Genomic DNA, 18,366 nt, shown 5'->3' on the forward strand with positions numbered 1-18,366 from the left:
CTGTTTTATATTATAAAGCAAGCGACTTTCTGAATTCGCCGAAATGGCGAAGCAACCGCTGCCCATAGACATCATAATCGACGGAGGAGACGCACAGAAAGAGAATATTCTGACGTCTACCACTGTTAAAATCTATTTATTTATCTGCATTTAATGTCGAAAAAAATGTTTTGTGTACCTGATGTATTTGTTTTCTAATAATAGAAATACTCGCCATATTTCGAAAATATGTCATGAACTAGCTTTTCCCGCGACTTTGTCTGCGCAGAAATAAAAAAAGCGTGATATTTACCCCATGTGTTCATCGAGATCCGTTGAGCCATTTTTTATGTTCTTGTTTAGACAATACCTTTATATAAATTCTGCACTGACTAAGTCGCGGACGATCGTCAATCGTGAATAAAAATAAAACGACAATATATTTTGTAATAAACTCGTTTATTCTCTACTTACAAGAAACATTTGTCGAATGAAATTCGCGATTTCTACAACCATTCAATTTATACAAAATCCATTCAGACTAGATTTGACTAGAAAATTTTACACCTAATTAATACAACTCATTATGAAATCACAAATTATATTTTAAATAAATACTTAAAAAGAATTAATTTAATTTTATATAAAAATATAAATTAATGATGTGTTTACATATTGCTTTTGGATTACGTCATAATTATTGCACATTTCGCGCCAAAATATCAAATTATAGGTTAGAATTACATCAAGGAGAAAAATACAGACTATATTATTTTCTAAATAGCATTATCACTAACACGAGTTATTGCTTATATAATAATTTACTGCTAATAATAAATTCATTTATATGGATGTCATGCGATTATTAAAATATCGGAGAATACAAGATGGCGGGCAATGCAAAATAGTGTTGTGAATTTTATCGATAAGTTACCGGTAAATGTAAAAAGTAAAGTTTTATGTTATTAAGAAATATAAAATTACTTTAAATTAAACTCAATATATCTAAAGGATAATATTTAGTAGTAGTTTATATAACGAGGCAGTTTAGATCGCCATAAAAAATATGTTCTATGCGATTTCTACTGTAAATTAAAAAATAAATAATTTAAGATTTATATCTATATTGTAAGAATGTATACTGTCAGAAAAAAAAATTTAATACACTGTGTGTCTGAAAAGTGTAAAATAATAAAATGTTATTTGGCATGGCAATACAGAATGATTAATTAGTGGGCAATGTGATTATGTGTTTAAAAAAGCTTACGTAATTCTATTGGGGCATTATTTAAAAATGTTTCTTAAATTTGTAAATACTAGAGATACCAAAAAACATTTACCGACTATACATTAAGGCCATGTATATATAAAACTAATAAAAAAGGCGTGTTCATTCCTTGAACATTTTAGGTTGGTTCGGGTTTAAAAGTTTTAAACATACTTATGAAGCGTTATTTACAATTTTATATCTATTAAGCGCTCACGATCTATAAATTGATATAAATATTTATAAAATATGTATTTAAAATTATATAGCGTTTTGATTTTTTCATAAAAATTTATTTCTGGTGGGATTACATATTTGAAACAGTAATTATATTTTAAACAAATATGTAGTAATAGAGAAGAAGAGTAATAGAGAAGAAATAAGATTTATGGTCAACAATAAAGAACATCTATACATTCAGAATGAAGCAATGTTACAATTCAAAACACATAAATGAAAAAAAAATATCTCTATTTCTTTTTTTTTTTAATTAAACAAAAAGAAATATGTTTTTTTTTATAAAACTAAAACATCGGTCACGTACAATAATAGACTATAATATTTTAGATCATGTTGGTGTTCATTTCTATTGCTTTCCTAATGTCACAAAATGACAGGACGCTTTAAATAGTCAATCAATTATGACTAGTGTTGTACAAAAACCGGAATTTGTACGATTGTCGATTTTATCCATATTTTTTTCTTTTTATTTAATAGCCATAGTAACTGACCTGTCATATTGTGTAAAAATGTTATAAAACCGATAAAAAAGTCATTTCAATTCTCTAAGTAATATAAAACCGGTTAACCGGTATGGACGAGGTTCCATAGAGTAAGGTAGGTCAGACTGACCACTGTATAAATATTATAACAGGTTTTTATTTGACCAGAGAACATAGGTGTCAGTTCCCCCGCATGCGCTGTGTGTTCACCACCCAGGGTGTGGAACTGAAAGATATCGCTGACCTGAAAGAAAAAAATAAGTATTTACAATAGAATTTAATGGTTAAAATGGTTAATAGTTTCTAGATTTATATTTGGTTTGGCATGTCAGAAAAAAGACTACTTTTCAGCCTAATATGCCATTCAATCTGCACTATAAACAACAGTTGTAGAGTGGGTACTCGCCCGGTGTAATTTGACGACCACACAGAAGACAGGTCTGAATAGGGAGTAATTTCGTGTTATGTCTGTGTGTTTGAGGATACATTTTAGTTCCCTTTACCTTCCCACCATTTTCATTTAAGAAAGTATGGGCAAGAATTTGGCGGAAGAGAGAACTGACGAAAGAGGATTAGGAGATATTCTATTTCTATAGACTATAGACAGAGGTCTCTTCGTTTTTTCACCCAATTTTTGTAGTCAACTGTTCGTTTTCCATCTTCTACTATAAAAAATAAAATGTCGATCATCAAGTTCGTTTATTTACCTCGTTCCATCCATATCTGTTCTTAGCCTGAACAATAGCCTCATACACAGCTCCGGGTTGTAGACCTCGTAGTTCATGCGCCACGCGGTGTGTCAACGCGCCCGCCGGCTGAGGCGCGGGGATCACAACGTCGTGCCAACGCCCCGGCTGCTGGTACGACTCGTTGAACTACAAGGAACGTCCGTTTACTAACATGTTCGAAATGCAACTGAATGTCAAGCGCAAGACTGCATCAATCAACTATTTTCGACTAGTCAAATCAACATCCGTATTAAAGACATGTTTATATAAGTTCGAAGTAAAGATTTAATTTAGTAGGGTTGACAAGAGTCATGCGGCCAGCTGTAAAAAATTAAGCCAAAACATTAAAGCAATAAAACCTAGACAGCCGACATCACGTAAGTGGGATAAGACCATAGAGATGATGACGACATACTTTAATTGAATAATTTTCAGTTCCATTGATTTTAATTGTGCCACTTGACACTTCTTTGACATTAACAGGCTACTAATGTGCAGGATCACGATGTTTTCCATCATACTTACCGCTAACTGTCTGTACAGCAGTCTCAGTTCATCAAGTGGGGGATAACTGTCTACAGCGAAGGCGAGTGTGTAGGCGTCAGGGCGTCGCGCGACTGGCGGTGATGTGAAGCGAGCGGGGCCCGGCCTTCCAGACACCTCCACGTGCTGACGCGCTCGACCTAGACTGTTGTCTGCCACGCAACTGTTTACAAAGATATCCATTGAAATGCAACTAAAGTAGGTCTTGGGTGGAGCAGCTCAAGCGCCACATACACCCCTCCTGAGTTTTCCGTGGAACTCTATTTTCTAAGGGAGTTTCGGACCACTTTGATAATATGTAGATGCTTAGGTATGTTTAAACTTACCTATAGTTACCAAAATCTTCAGGTTGCACGTTAGCTATAAGCAAGGTGTGGTTGTTCCCTCGCGCTGACATAGTGACCCGCTCCGACGCACTCAATGGGAATGAGTTTTGGTACCACGAAACCTGAAAGTTTGTCATTTTGACTTAAGGAATTATGACTGAACAACACTAATGTCTCAGTTAAAAATATCTATTTACTGTCCGCCTATGACTGACAATCAATTAAATATGAATCGAGACAGTTAACAGTGGTAGACGCCAAAAATAGTTAAAAACAATTGTTAGTCGGATATTTATGATGCGGTCAAAGATTTGTTCAAAGAAAATAATATCACTCAATATATATTGTTACCTCAGCGGGAGGATCAGCAAGAACGGTACAAAGCAGCTCAGCTCTGAACCCTTCCCCTGTGTGGACCCAAGATCGTTCCACTGTTATTTCTGGAGGGTCTGCAATTAAATCATAACGTAATTTTTTTATTGTATTATAATATTTTTAATATCTATTGTTAAAAAAAAACGATACTGTACCGATATATGGGTACAACACTAGACCTACTAAACAAGCTGCTCTACCGTTGAACCCCTAAAAAACTCGGTATCTTGAATTTTTTAGACTTCTTATCTGGTAAAAATGTCATTTCTCTGCGTAGACATTTTAGTACGTATTTATACTCTGAAAGTCGTATTTAAAAGTACTCTGAAATTAGTTATTTCCATTTGTCTTGACATTAGAGATATCGAGTTTCTACTGTATTAGATATTCGATCTTAAGTGGGAAGAAAATTTAATTCTTGGTATAACTTTTTTCAAATAACATGGCGGTCAAAGGTCATCGACGCGGTGCGTATCCCCCCGCAGCCCGTTACGCCCCGCTACACGTAAAATTTAGTTCTACGCAGCGACTCACAAAGTAAAGAACCGACAATTTATTTAAAAATATTTATAAATACTACATCACTAGAATACGTTCAGTATAACATATAAAAATGTTCACGAGCACCTGGGGGACGTTTTAATCTTATCAAGTCGCAGCTCGAGTGTTTGTCGGAGACGGAAATTGGATTTGCAACGACAAATTAAATTCTCACGAATCCGCGAGATGGGAGACGAGAATTATGGCATCGAATTAAAATAATAATATGCCCCATTCTTGCTACATGTTTTTTTAAACCCGACTGACTGACAAAAGGCTAATGTTTAATAGTTCCTTTATATTTGTTACCCAATGTTCAGTAAACGACAATCGATTTTAACAAGTGAGGTGTCATGTGGAATTTTTTTTTATGAATGAAATTAGTTTTTGTTGTAAAAATGGACAGTAGTTATTTCATTATAATATACATATTAACAGTGTTAGATCCTGCAACAACAATATTTGTTGGATGCACGAATGGGCATCGCCTGGAGAAATACCACGACCACACAGAAGATAAGCGTCAAGTGGAAGCAATTCCGCGTACAGTCTGATGAGTGTGCGTGTTGGAGGACTAATTTTAGTCATTTTTCCCTTCCCACCCTTTTCTTATTAGGAAAGGATGGGAAGGGGAAGTGGATTTGGCGAAAGAGGAGATGTATACCAATTTGTGGGTCTTCTTCGTTGATTAAAGGTAGGCAACGCATCTGCCATTGCGGATTTCTATGATACGACACGATTTTTTTCATTTTAAAATAATATTACCTATTTTCAGATGTGTTAAAAGTCCGAATAGAAATATAGAAATGTTACTTTTAAAGTTTTAATAATGTTCCAGTCTAATTACATGCCGTATGTTTTACATCAATTATCTAGATTTTGTGTACAAAAGGGTAAGCAATTTACCCTTGTAACTGACCCTCAACCCTTTCACACCTTTCCCGCGTTGAAATAAATTGCAGTTTAGTTCAATTTAGTTTGGTTAACATGTAATTTGTCAAGTGTTAGTTTAACACTTTGATATATCTTTATTTCTGTCGTTAAATAAAATTATTTCAATTTAGAGGTTATGCAAAAAATTATAGTTTTAAAATATTGTTCACAATGACATTCAGTTATTTATCTATTATACTCACACCTGCAAACTTAAGAGGTAAGCAGAGATAATGGATTTAAATCACACGTTATATTTCTAGGTTTTAATTCGACTGACAGGACTGTCAACTTCAGTGTCAAAATTCATATTTGAATGAATTCGTTCGATATTCAATTTGCAGTCTAAGATTTGTTTATGCCTTTTTCTCATAGACAACTTTTTTATTTTTTTTATTTACTGGTTTTTGTCAACGTTCTGCTGTTACATTTCTTTAAAGTGTCACACCTGTAACCACCATCACTGCCTTACCGGGTCTTTCAAGTAACCCAGGGGGTTCTGGGGGTCTTGAATTATTCTGGAATTCATTGATTAAAAGGGCCTCACATTGCGATATTTAGACTAACGCATCACCGGCCGGGTTAACTGTATCTACAGGGGGTCCTAGATTACTTTGGTAATAATTTATTTAAAGGCACATAATACGATTCGATTGTTATAGACTAATGTAGTAATCATAAACTACGGTTATAAAGGTACTTACATAGTACTTGCAGCTGGAACTCAGTAACCATGGGGGGTCCGACACCATTATCGACAGTGCAAGCGTAGCGGCCGCTGTGCGCGCGCTCAAGACGCGACAACTGTAATTGGGGACCGTCTGCCAGACGGAGATTGGATTCGTTCAAATGCGTGTTGTAGCTGTCGATCTAAATAACAAACAATATTTGTTAATTAGCTCTTGCCTGCGACTTCGTTCGTTCGTGAATTTTTCATGTGTTACTCGAGATTATTTTCTAGATGTGTGCTGAATTTGAATAAGATGTGTTGAACGGTTGCGGAGTTATCCCCCGGATCATAGGTAGTTTATGTATTTTTCTAGACTGTGTTCCACATCTCTACCAAACACCGAAATATGTGCATCCGTTCTGGAGATACCTTTTAACAAACATCCATCTAAACATTCGCATTTATAATATTAGACTAAAGGGTGATAAGATAAAGTCTTACTGTAGCTGTCTTGTCACTATGCCTTATTCTACGCCTGACCTAAATTAACAGTACTGCTTTCACTGGGCTAGAAAACACAGTCGCACAATGAAATCACTCACCATTTTATGCCATGTAACACTGGGCACGGGATTTCCCGAAGCTCTACACTCTAGCACAGCAGCGCCCCCGCGCCTCGCAGCCGCGTGGCGAGATTCCGGCGAGGCGCGTACACTCGGCGGCACCAGCACTTCAACTGTATGCACTTGGTCTCTGGATATCCGGTCCGAGATCTGGCACACGTAATCGCCTGCGTCCTGTAAAATAATAGAATAAGTAAGGTTTTCTTTTTATAATTACACTCATATCGTCCTATAACTGTATAAAGTACTCAGTTAATTCAGAGTCTGTTTTTTTTTAAAATATTTTTCAAATAACTGACTATCTATACATATTTATACAATTGAAGTGTCTATATCTAATATATAAAATTCTCGTGTCACGGGGTTCGAACTTAAACTCCTCTGAAACGGCTTGACCGATTCTCATGAAATTTTGTGAGCATATTCAGTAGGTCTGAGAATCGACCAACATCTATTTTTTAACCCCCCCCCCCATTTTTTTTACTGTGCGCGGACGGAGTCGCGGCCGACAGCTAGTATTAATAGTAAAATTTTGTATACATCTTGTTTGCGTTGTTGATAAGGATAAACCAATTTTTTTATTTTTTCTGTCTATTTGTTCCGGGTAATCTCTGGTACGACAGGACCTTGACGAGAAAGTCGTTGTATGCTACATTTTTGAATCTTGCGCAGACAAAGTCGCGTTGACAGCTACTATAAGAATTATATAGATATTCAGAAACTAATCTACAGAAATATACATAAAATATAATAAACATTAACAAGAATTAGGCAAAAAGCTCCATTATTATAATAAATTGGTCCTCCGAGCCGGACAAAAAGTTAATGTTTCTTCATCATGATAACTACTAAGTATATAAAGTATAATTATTTATCTTGTGTGGTAAATAAAATGATTTATTTCTCTATCTTTTGTACATTTAATGTGAGCCATTAACTGGGTCCTTGAGTGATCGTAATTTATCGACTAATGGAAAACGTAAGAGGATTATGTCCGTGTTTTGGAGAGAATAGATATAAAAGGTAAGTGATTTGTTTTACAAACAATTTATTTCGTTATTAGTGATTTCTCATACTAATAAAGTATTTTATTTTATATAATAAAATGTAATAAGCAAGCTGTCACTTGACTTCGCAGAAATTGTGAAGCTGCCCATTCGTAATTGCAAATGAGTTGCCTACCTTTAATCGATGTAGGAGGGGACGCACAGAAAGAAGATATTTCCCCTTCCTATGCGTACATTACCCCGTCCAAACCACTGCCTTTTCCCATCCTTTCTTATAATAAAAGGATGGGAATGAAAAGAGGACTAAAATTAGCTTTATTAGGTTATGACTTTTTTTTTAGTAAACAACAGATTTAGGTCTTTGTATTGGATAAGTATAATCTGGTTAACGTTTAGCCTCTAATAATACGTACTGAAATCTTATTAAGTACGCATAAACCAACAGGACCTATTTTACAAGACTATACAACCGGACAGAAATCAACACATCCGGGTTCAATCCCTGTCATATACCGATGTGTTATTCGATTCATCATCAGCTCACTATACGTCCCCACTGAGGGGATCAGAGCCTACCCCAAGTTAGGGATGACTAGGCCATAGTCAACCACGCTGGCTAAGTGCGGTTTGGTTGATTTCACACATATCATTGAAATTATGGAGACTATGTTCTACATCTGTGTGAAATTTCATCAAGATCCATTGAGCAGTTCCGGAGTTACCTTCAAACATACTACATTTAAACTTACTCATTTATAATATTAGTAAGATGTATTTAGAATTAGAAGATAAAGCAGTGGAAAGTCAGAGTATGGACAATATTATGCTAAATGAATTAACAAATACCAGGCGAGCATAAACTCGGACGTGATCAATATGGATAATACCACATTCATAATGCTCGTAATTACACGGATTAATGTGCTGACCGTACAATGACGTAATAGCCTAAGTACGGTCAGCAAGCGATGCTTTATGGCCTATTTAACTTGAAAATCAATTTCAATTATTAATTTCGGTCCCCTTTTAAAGATTAAATGTCGTCGTATCGTTACCACTTTGGGTTTGACAATTTCTTACCAGATATTGTAATAAGAAAAATTAATTAAATGTATTTTATTTCGATTTTGGTTTTTTTATCAAGCAACCGCTACCCATAGATATTCGTAATTACAGATGCGTTGCCTATCTTTAATCGACGGAGGACTCACAGAATAGAGAATATATCCTCTATAGGGTCCCCCTTCGACAAATCCCGATCCCATTCCCATACTTTCTCTACATAAGAAAAGGATAGAAAAGGGAAGTGGACTAAAATTAGGTTTGGATATAAGTGAATCATCATCATCAGCTCACTATACGTCCCCACTGAGGGGCTCGGAGCCTACCCCAAGTTTGGGGTGACTAGGCCATAGTCAACCACGGTGGCTAAGTGCGGGTTGACTTCACACATATCATTGAATTTCTTCTCAGATATGTGCATCACGATGTTTTCCTTCATCGTAAGAACATCGGATAAATGTACATATGTAAATCGAAAAACACCTTGGTACATGGCGGGATTCGAACCCAGGACCTGCAGATTGCAAGTCAAGTGCTTAACTCCTGAGCCACCGACGCTCCGATAAGTGAATAGTTCTGACTAATCTAAGCTACTGAACTGATTTTGACGTGTCATTCATTCTCTTAGTATGAACCTCAGTATCGTAGGATTTCAGTCAGTCGGGTTTTTGGTTTGGTTTAGTGCACGATTTTTTTTATGATGAATTACAGAAAAATCTTAATATTTATAACAATGTGAAGTGATTTTAAATATATTAGAATTCTTTCAATGAAGGAATGAACGGAAAGAAATTTCCCCTGAGCACAAATAATATTTGAAGAGCGGTTCGTTTAAATATCAAGTCAAGAACCACTTCCACCTCATTAATTAATCAGATTTCAGATTTTAATAAAAGATGAATATTTCTCTTATAACCTTATCAAATTCTTTTCGGTTTCCTAAATGATTGAATTGCTTTTTACCTTTTTGGTTATGACTGCCATTTTTTTTTTGCTGATTTATTGAATTTTGTGGTTATAAATACATTGTATTAAAACTTTACTTTTTTTAAATAATCTAATATGAAAAGAGATCACACAATTTTGGTTAATAAATAAAAAGAAAGCATGCCTTAAATCCATAGGATTACAAAAACAAAAATAACCTCAAAATGTTGTCATTACAACAACTTAATTAAATATATCACTATAAATGTAAATTCCGTAATTCTAAAACGCAATTATAATATTTTTTGCATGAGAAAAAATGCTAAACAACACCCTAAACGATAATTGGCAGCGAAGAAACCGTAATTGGCGTATAAAAAACAACTCGTTATTTTTTACGTGTGGTAACATTGCAGTACGATTCTCGCGCAATTTCTCACAGCCATTTTGTCAGTAGGGATGGGAAGTTGACGGTTTTTATCGTGAACGAAGACACATAAGGAATAAACGTAGTTTGTTTTGCCAACTATATTCCGTTTCGATTCAACGCCGAAATTATGTCAACAAAAAAAAAAATTCATAGATCGATGGGTCATACGTATAAGCGCAAAAGTAACAAATTGACGGTTATTACTTTTTTTTGTTAAAAGCTACCTCTTAGTCTAGTTAGCAACATGCGCTAAACACATTTATACGTGAAAACGTGTTTTTTTTTGCTGAAGTAAAAGGGCCTTTGCTGTCTATTTTCTTCTATGGAAACTTTGAGATCCTCTCCAGTTAAGTTGTTAACTTGCACATTGGCCCTTATTCGTAGGAGCCATCGAAATAGCATCGTTATAATTTACACATGCGATTTGTAAATAATAAAGGTAAAAATGTTATAATGTTATACGAATAAAATTGTGTAACTAGATTTATTTTTCAATTTACGAATTTAAGTGTAAAGTTTACTTTGTCTATGGTGTAACTGTTTAATTCGTTGAATTCAATTGGTTAAAATAAAAACGGTTAACGCTTGATAAGCTTAACGTTCAACGGTTATTATTGTTCGTGTCTTTCGCCCATCCCTTAACCAAGCAATTTGTGACGGCCATCTTGTCAGGAAGTGTCTTCCATCTTGATTTTTCGAGGAAATGGCGGCTCAGTTTATTGCCGTCAAAATAGCTCTTGACTGGATTATATTGTTAAGAGAAAAATGTAAGAATATCCTCGGGAAATATAAAGGAGTGATAAAATTTGTTCAATACCATATGCTTGAACAAGTAAATTATGAATTTCTCGCTCGTATGTATCGTATGTATGAGGAAGTTATGTAATACATATATTGTTGGAGACTAATAACAATTCACTGTGTCTATGGTCTATCTTTTAATTGTAAAAATATGTTTACATGTTTGTCCTCTATGGGTTTGTAAAGCACTAGATAGATTTTGAATGCTCGAAGCTGATGCTAGGATCTGATTTACGACAATAGTTGAATGGCGTGATTCCAACTCGCGGCCGCTAGATCAATAGTTTGTACCCTTAACCATTAGGCAATTGGCGTTTTCATTTCGAACGAATCATTTATAGACCAACTAGCTTTTACCCGCGACTCCGTCCGCGCGGAATAAAAAAATTGCACACAAGATAAAAAAAGTTCCTATGTCCGTCTCCTAGTTCTAAGCTACCTCCCCATCAATTTTCAGCTAATTCAGTTCGACCTATCTTGAGTTATAAATAGTGTAACTAACACGACTTTCTTTTATATATATAGATAAAGATCTTACCCGATGGGCATAAGTTAGACTAAACTAAGACAGCTCGCTAGCGCCCCTCTGTCAACGTCAAAAAAGTGTAACAAAATCCATTTCGTACTGTAACTGTCATGTTTTTCTTTTATTCTTTTTTCTAATCTTATGTAGGTTTTACATATTTTACGGCAGAACTAACCTCTCTCATCGGTTCAGATGGTTCAGATATCCTTGTTTATGTAAAAGTTGTCCTGTTAGATTTTGACACTTGTAAAGGTGACACTTCATTGGCTATCATTCTCAGCTGTCAATAAGAAATGGCGGATTGGCGAATGAAATATCACCTTTACGAATTGATGAAATGTCACTTTGGGATTGAATTGGATATGAACTTTTCCGACTTTACTTAATATGCATAAGCATATATATATAAGTAACAAACGGGTAAACACAATTTTCCGGTGACATCAATATGATACGCATTGTCCCAATTGGGGCATATTGTGTGTACAGTCAGAACTCAGAATTCCTCTGCCCCATTAGACTCGGCTAGAGGGAGCCACAATATGTATTGAATTGAGTGTACTCTCACGCAACAATAGACCTTTTGGAACATTAATTCCTTTCGGTTTGGATAATGTATTGAAGGCTAACTATGGGATTATGCTATTGAAACATACTGCAAAAATCTGATTTGTGCTTTAAAAAGGCATAGAGACAAATTTCAATATGGTGTGCGATGTTATCGAGTAAATTAAACATGAAAAATGTTCTACATCGCTACCAAAATTTCATAGGTATCTGTTACGCAGTTCTGAAGATACCTTCTAACAAACTTCTATTCATCCAAACATTTGCATTTATAATATTAGTAAGATAGTACGAAGTAAAATAGCTGATTCTGTCGCAAAATAATCCACTTTTTGTATTTATAGGCAATTGCTGGCACATATCGAAAATCAAGATGAACGAAATGTCACAAGATGTCTGTGGCAAATTGCGCGGGAACCGTATCTCAGTGTTGCCGCATATAAAAAATAACGAGCGTTGGTAGGAAACCATAATTGGTATATTTTATATGGCAATTATGGTTTCCTTGTCGGATGATTATCATTTAGGGTGGTGTTTAGCATTTTTGCGGTTTTCGCGGTGTAAAATATGTTATTGTTATATTTTATTTTAATATTATGTAGGGTCACGATTAACTTTAGGTTTTTTGTACGATTGCTTTTAACTATTGTTTGCCCTTCTATTAAATTATGCGTCAGTTTTTTATTTAAATAAATGCATCATTAACTATATGAATCTTAGGTTTACAACAAAAGTTCTAGAAGCTATACACATACCTGAGGCCCAACATCAGTTATCTGCAAGTTGTAACCATCGACAAGTCTGAACCTCTCATCTCTGGTCACCATCAGACTGGCGGCGGTGAGAACAGCAGGTCCTCGCCTCCACAGCAACACCAAGGAACCTAAGGAGAGAGTGTTATTTAGAGTGACCTTTTCCGAAACGGTGGGCAGAGACGTCAAAAGTTTCACAAGATCTTAGTCAGACTGTATCTGTTACTAAAGGAGTAGACCGAGTAGACCGAGTAGATCGAATAGACCGAGTAAGCCGAGTAGAAAGAGTAGACTGACTTACCCAAGTTCTGGACCTGGCATGGCAGTAGCAGTGTGTCACCCACAACAGTCCTGAAAGAGTGGCCACGTGACAGGAATCGCGGCCCGTCATCTGGAATGAAAAGAACAGAATCTATTTTGAAGAAGCATTGCAAGCAACCTTGTGGTTAAGTGTAAGTTATCAGGCATGTCGTATGTTCGAATACGAACATTTTACTGCTGTACAAGTCTAGGTCCTAGTTGGAATATTTAAAAGTTACATAAAAAAAATTACAACGAAATCTATTTTTTTAATCCTACTAATATTGTGAATGTGTGGACGGATGGATGGATGTTTGTTAAAAGTTATCTCCAGAATGTCTCAACAGATCTTGATTAAATTTGACATAGATGTAGATGAACACATAGGCTGCTGATTAAGTTTTTTTTAATTGCACACGAACGGAGTCACGGGCGACACCTAGTGTGATATAAATATAGATTTGCATAAAGATTTATGTAATTGTACAATTTACTTAAACGAGAAAATCGAAGCATCCCTTTTCCAGACAAGGGTTGACGTACAGTCCCAAACTATTCTCAAAGATTTACAAATACAGATTGATTGAAACTAATTTGTTTTGAATTTTCTTTTAATGTAGTGTCCTTTTTTAGTTGTAATTTAAGTAATGTAACAGATAAAATATGAATTGTTCGAATTTATAATCTGTGTAGGCAATAATGACAAAAAATTACAAATGTATAATGACAGAAATATGGCGAGTTTTATAAAATAACTTATTATATTTATCAATAAAATTCCAATGTTCTTTAAATCTAATCTCAATTTAAAATGAAACTTTATTTAATACAAAATCAATTTTAAATTCAATAATTCACATTTAAGACATATTTCTAATATGATAATATTAAAAGCTCGTGATATGATTACTGACAGCGCCATTTTGTTTTATTTCGCACTCGTGTTTTGGCGGGAAAGCTTGACAGATTATATCAGAGAACGCGTCCGTTAACGTCAAAAGATTTTAAGTGTTTTTATCACTTTAAATAGAATAAATAAACCTGACATGTTATAAAAGGGGTACGTGGATGTTATTTTTATTTGGTCTTGGTGTACTCGACTTACTCGTAGCTTTAGCTCACCCTGTGCTTGGTTGTCATATTAGATAATAATTTCAAACATTTTAGTCGCCCGCGACTTTCTCCGACGGTATTAAAAAAAACATCCATCCATCAATACAAACATTCGCGTATATGAAGGGGCAGGAGGGCCTTCATCAGAAATCATATTGTGCGAGTATAAAAGCGGGTATGTCGGCAGGTGGGCGTGAACAGATCACGAGTCCTTGTTGCAATCGCAGTTGTTTAATAAGGGTTAGGTAACCAAAAATACACAGTGGAATGAACACTGTAGTGTCTAACCAACGCGACATCAACTTAATTAAGCGGTAGATTTAATTTGTTAATTAGATGCTAAGCGATTCGTCGCAAGCGTGGTGCGCGGGCGCCGTCTCGAACAACACTGTTCAATGGCCGCCCTCACAACCATCGACAGTGACGCTTCGCTTGGCTGAAAAAGTCAACCAGTCATTTGACTTTGGCGGATACGCCGTCATATATAATACTAGCTGTCGCCCGCGACTCCATCCGCGCGGAATTAAAAAAAAAAAGTAGTTTGCGTGTTCTTCCAGACTATGTTCTACATCTGTAACAAATTCAATAAGCCGTTCCGGAGATACATTCTAACATCCATTTAAACATTCGCATTTATAATATTAGTAAGATTTGTGGCGGGATGTATAGAGTAAATGCTTGAACTCTATAAGGAAGAGTCAATCAATTGTTTTACAAAGAAATTAATCATTTTTTTCTTATCTACATTGAATGAATGCATTTGAAAGCGGGAAACTTTTTCTATAAATCTATTTGTGCAAATGAAAAGTTTTTAGACGATTGTTAAAAGATTTATGAACTAAAGTTTTTCAGATAGTTTTAAAGATTTATGAAGTGTTAGTTATCAAAGATAGATTTATCTTTTGACCATTTATTTTACAAATTAGGGCGAGAGTAGACAGCCCTATACTATTTTTTTTATATTGAATAAGCTAGCGCTTGATCCGATGAAGTGATGATGTGGTCTAAAGATGATACATGCTAGCTTTGTAAATGCCTTTTCACTCTACTCTTGAAGGCCCCCCACGTCGTACAATGTTCAAATTTTTGTGTTGCACTTCTTTCATTTTAATTTTATTGTATTGTAGTCTGTAAGAACACATAGGTTACTTATTAAGTTTTTTTAATCCCGCGTGGACGGAGTCGCGGGCGACAACTAGTAATCTATATATACTATTTTAATTATTAAATAATTATGATAAGGTTCAAATCTTCACGAACCTTCTTAGAGCTAGTTATTATTATAAATAAAATATTAATGGCGACACCTAAATAACAAATGAAATAATAAAAAAATAGAAAAGGTTCGATTGGTTGGTTTTATATTCGTATCGTACGACCGACTTAGACCGACTATAAAATAACCGAATTCAAAATTGATCGGCCACAACAGTTGGAGCATATGAAAACTTTTTAAAAATCTCTCAAGCTGTACGATGCAGGAATTGATTTTCTTAAATCCGACATTGGCTGAGGCGTCAAAGCAAATCCCAGTTGCGCGTCCGCCCGCGTACCGTGAGGGTGTGTCATGTGATAAAAAATGTCCTCCAATGTGGTAAAATGTGTAAATTGCAATGTTGTAATTAATGAGCTCCTTGCTTTCGTGAACAATAAGATCGCTGTAATGGATGACGAAAGTATAATCAAGATTTGTACTAGTTCCTTCTCTGAGGAAGATATAGTGGTAGCAAAAAATCTACTATTCGATTCTCTGCCAAAAAGAAGACGTAAGATAATTCGCAAAAAAAGTGGCAAATCTCTTAGAGATATAGACGATATAGTGTGTCTTCTACGTGATACCGACCCCGAGGAGATTCCCGTGTTCGTCGCAAAGGATCTGGAGAAATTACCTCCAGTGTTATTTGATCACGTCGACGTCACTAGACTTTTAAAAGATATCGTGAAGATGCAGCAAGATATTAAAGATATCAAACAGGGATACGTAACTATGGATCATTTAAAGCAATTTCAATCTGAACTGAATATACATAAACAATCTTGCGCACTAAATAATTACGATCGTAATGTGAATATAAGAAGGGGCGCGGGTTGTTTACTTGACAGTTTTGAGCGACACAGTGGTCCTATGGGATTGCCTCCTGTCACGAGAACCGACAATGAACAACATGAGTTATATTTACAAAATACAAACTATTGCAATATTGATCATGATATTTGTTCGTATGAGGGTAGCCACAACTCGCCGCAGCTCGAATTTTGTAAACAAAATAACGTCGCGGCGACTACAGCGATGACTCACACGAACGAGTCGAGCGAGCGACTGCCACCGCCTATTGTATGTGAAAGCAAGTCCGATAATTCGAGACACACGGCCGCATCGCGCGGCGAACAGTGTAATGCTCAGAAAATTAAATCGACAGCTGAAGTCGTTAAAGGAGGCGAATGGAAGCAGCAAAAACATAGTGATGATTGGATAAAAGTTCAAAGAAAAAGGATGCGTAATCGTTTTATGGGGAAGACAGGAAGAGCAACTATACAACCTGGAAATAATTTCAAGGCGGCGGAAATTAAAATACCTATTTACGTTTACAATGTGGCGAAGGATGTGACCATGTGTGACATCAATGATTATATTAAAACCAAGACTAATATGGAGGTTAGCATAGAAAAAATGAATATGAAAATAAATAAAAATTATGAATCTTATAAGATATTTGTACCTAAGGAAAAATTAAATATATTCTTGTCGGAAGAATTTTGGCCGGAGGGAGTTGCTTATAGGCGATTTGTTAATTTTAAATACCGTGAGAAAGGGATTGTCCCAAAAGAAAGCGAGAACCAAAATAATGTAAATAATGACAAGTAAAGTTAAATTAGTCAGCTTCAACTGTAAAAATATAATTAGATCGGTGGACTGTGTGCGTAGACTATGTCGCTCAGCTGATATAATCGCGCTACAGGAGACATGGTTGTTGCCTCATGACCTGACTTTTCTTGGCAGCATCGACCAGGACTTCGCCTTTACGGGCACATCAGCCGTCGATACTTCAACCGGCGTTCTGCATGGGCGGCCATACGGAGGTGTAGCCTTACTCTGGAGAAAGGCAATGTTTCCTGATATAACTGTCGTCAAATGTTGCAATGTAAGACTTACAGCGATAAAGGCTACTCTCAGTGATCGTTGCGCTATGTTTTTCTCAGTGTACATGCCGACACAGTCAAGTGAAAATTTAATTGAATTTACCGAGTGTCTTAGTGAGATGACTGCAATTATAGACAATAATGATGTGAGCTCAGTTTTTATGCTTGGGGACTACAATGCTCATCCCGGCGAGTTTTTTCACAAAGAACTTAATTCTTTTTGCGCAGAACAGATGTGGTCTTGTATAGACACGGACATTCTGTCGTCGGATAGTTATACTTTTGTAAGTGACGCGCATGGCTGTCGGCGCTGGCTCGACCACTGTATAGTTACTAGTGCTGGTCGACCGTCTGTGTGTTCAGCATCCATTCTTTATGACACCTATTGGTCTGATCATCTTCCAATACTAATAGAATGTAATTTTAATGTTTTAACAGCAAAAATCATTAATCCCGGCAAAAATATAAATAAAATTGTATGGGGAGAAAGAGATGGTGACCAGATATCAGGGTATCGTAACGAATGTCAGAATAGGTTAACTAAATTAGATTTTCCTTTGGAACTTGAGAAATGTTATGAAAGTATGTGTAGTAATGATTCGCATAATACATTAATTGATAAGATGTATGATAATATTATTAATATTCTATCGGAGGCTGCAATACATAGTTATTGTATGAAAGAAAAGCGTAAGCGTAAATATTTGCCTGGATGGAACAAACATGTCCGGGACGCTCACGAGACGGCTAGACTATATTTTCAGTTATGGCAATTACATGGAAAGCCTAGTTGTGGAAGGTTTTACGACGACATGTCTAAGTCAAGGCATATTTTTAAAGCTAAACTAAAATGGTGTCAAAAAAATGAAGAACAAATAAAAATGGACATTCTAGTAGAGCATCATAAAAGTAAAAATTTCAGTCAGTTTTGGAAAAAAACTAATAAATTAAATCTTAGGGCAGGCCCCCCCGTGAGCGTCTCGGGTGTTCACGAGCCAGGTGAAATAGCTAATCTTTTTAGGCAGCATTTTAAA

At 35.7% G+C, this 18,366-nt stretch overlaps 2 protein-coding genes across 2 annotated transcripts; one reads left to right on the forward strand and one right to left on the reverse strand.

Moving 5' to 3' along the window:
• Window positions 1-1,877: 1,877 nt before the first annotated feature.
• LOC106708178 (lachesin) lies at window positions 1,878-14,126 on the reverse strand. The gene is made up of 10 exons (XM_045685181.1): window positions 14,120-14,126; window positions 13,080-13,169; window positions 12,782-12,909; window positions 6,686-6,880; window positions 6,118-6,283; window positions 3,917-4,014; window positions 3,566-3,687; window positions 3,222-3,402; window positions 2,676-2,843; window positions 1,878-2,212 (listed from the first exon to the last, which is right to left on the reverse strand). Exons 1-10 carry the CDS (start codon window positions 14,124-14,126, stop codon window positions 2,051-2,053), a joined length of 1,317 nt encoding a protein of 438 aa, XP_045541137.1. The 3' UTR covers window positions 1,878-2,050.
• Window positions 14,127-15,770: 1,644 nt separating this feature from the next.
• On the forward strand, window positions 15,771-17,135 carry LOC123722704. The gene is made up of 2 exons (XM_045685182.1): window positions 15,771-16,847; window positions 17,118-17,135. Exons 1-2 carry the CDS (start codon window positions 15,771-15,773, stop codon window positions 17,133-17,135), a joined length of 1,095 nt encoding a protein of 364 aa, XP_045541138.1.
• The last annotated feature ends 1,231 nt before the right edge of the window (window positions 17,136-18,366 follow it).

Source organism: Papilio machaon, chromosome 29 (assembly GCF_912999745.1).
Source record: "Papilio machaon chromosome 29, ilPapMach1.1, whole genome shotgun sequence".
Taxonomy (NCBI): domain Eukaryota; kingdom Metazoa; phylum Arthropoda; class Insecta; order Lepidoptera; family Papilionidae; genus Papilio; species Papilio machaon.

Bases quoted from the DNA above. Each gene is read 5' to 3' on its own strand.
- LOC106708178 (XM_045685181.1), bottom strand. The intron at 12,910-13,079 runs GTAAGTCAGTCT...CTCTCTCCTTAG, and splicing joins ATGCCAGGTCCAGAACTTGG to GTTCCTTGGTGTTGCTGTGG. The intron at 2,844-3,221 runs GTAAGTATGATG...CGTTCCTTGTAG, and splicing joins TGCTGTACAGACAGTTAGCG to TTCAACGAGTCGTACCAGCA.
- LOC123722704 (XM_045685182.1), top strand. From the start codon at position 15,771: ATGTCCTCCAATGTGGTAAAATGTGTAAATTGCAATGTTGTAATTAAT.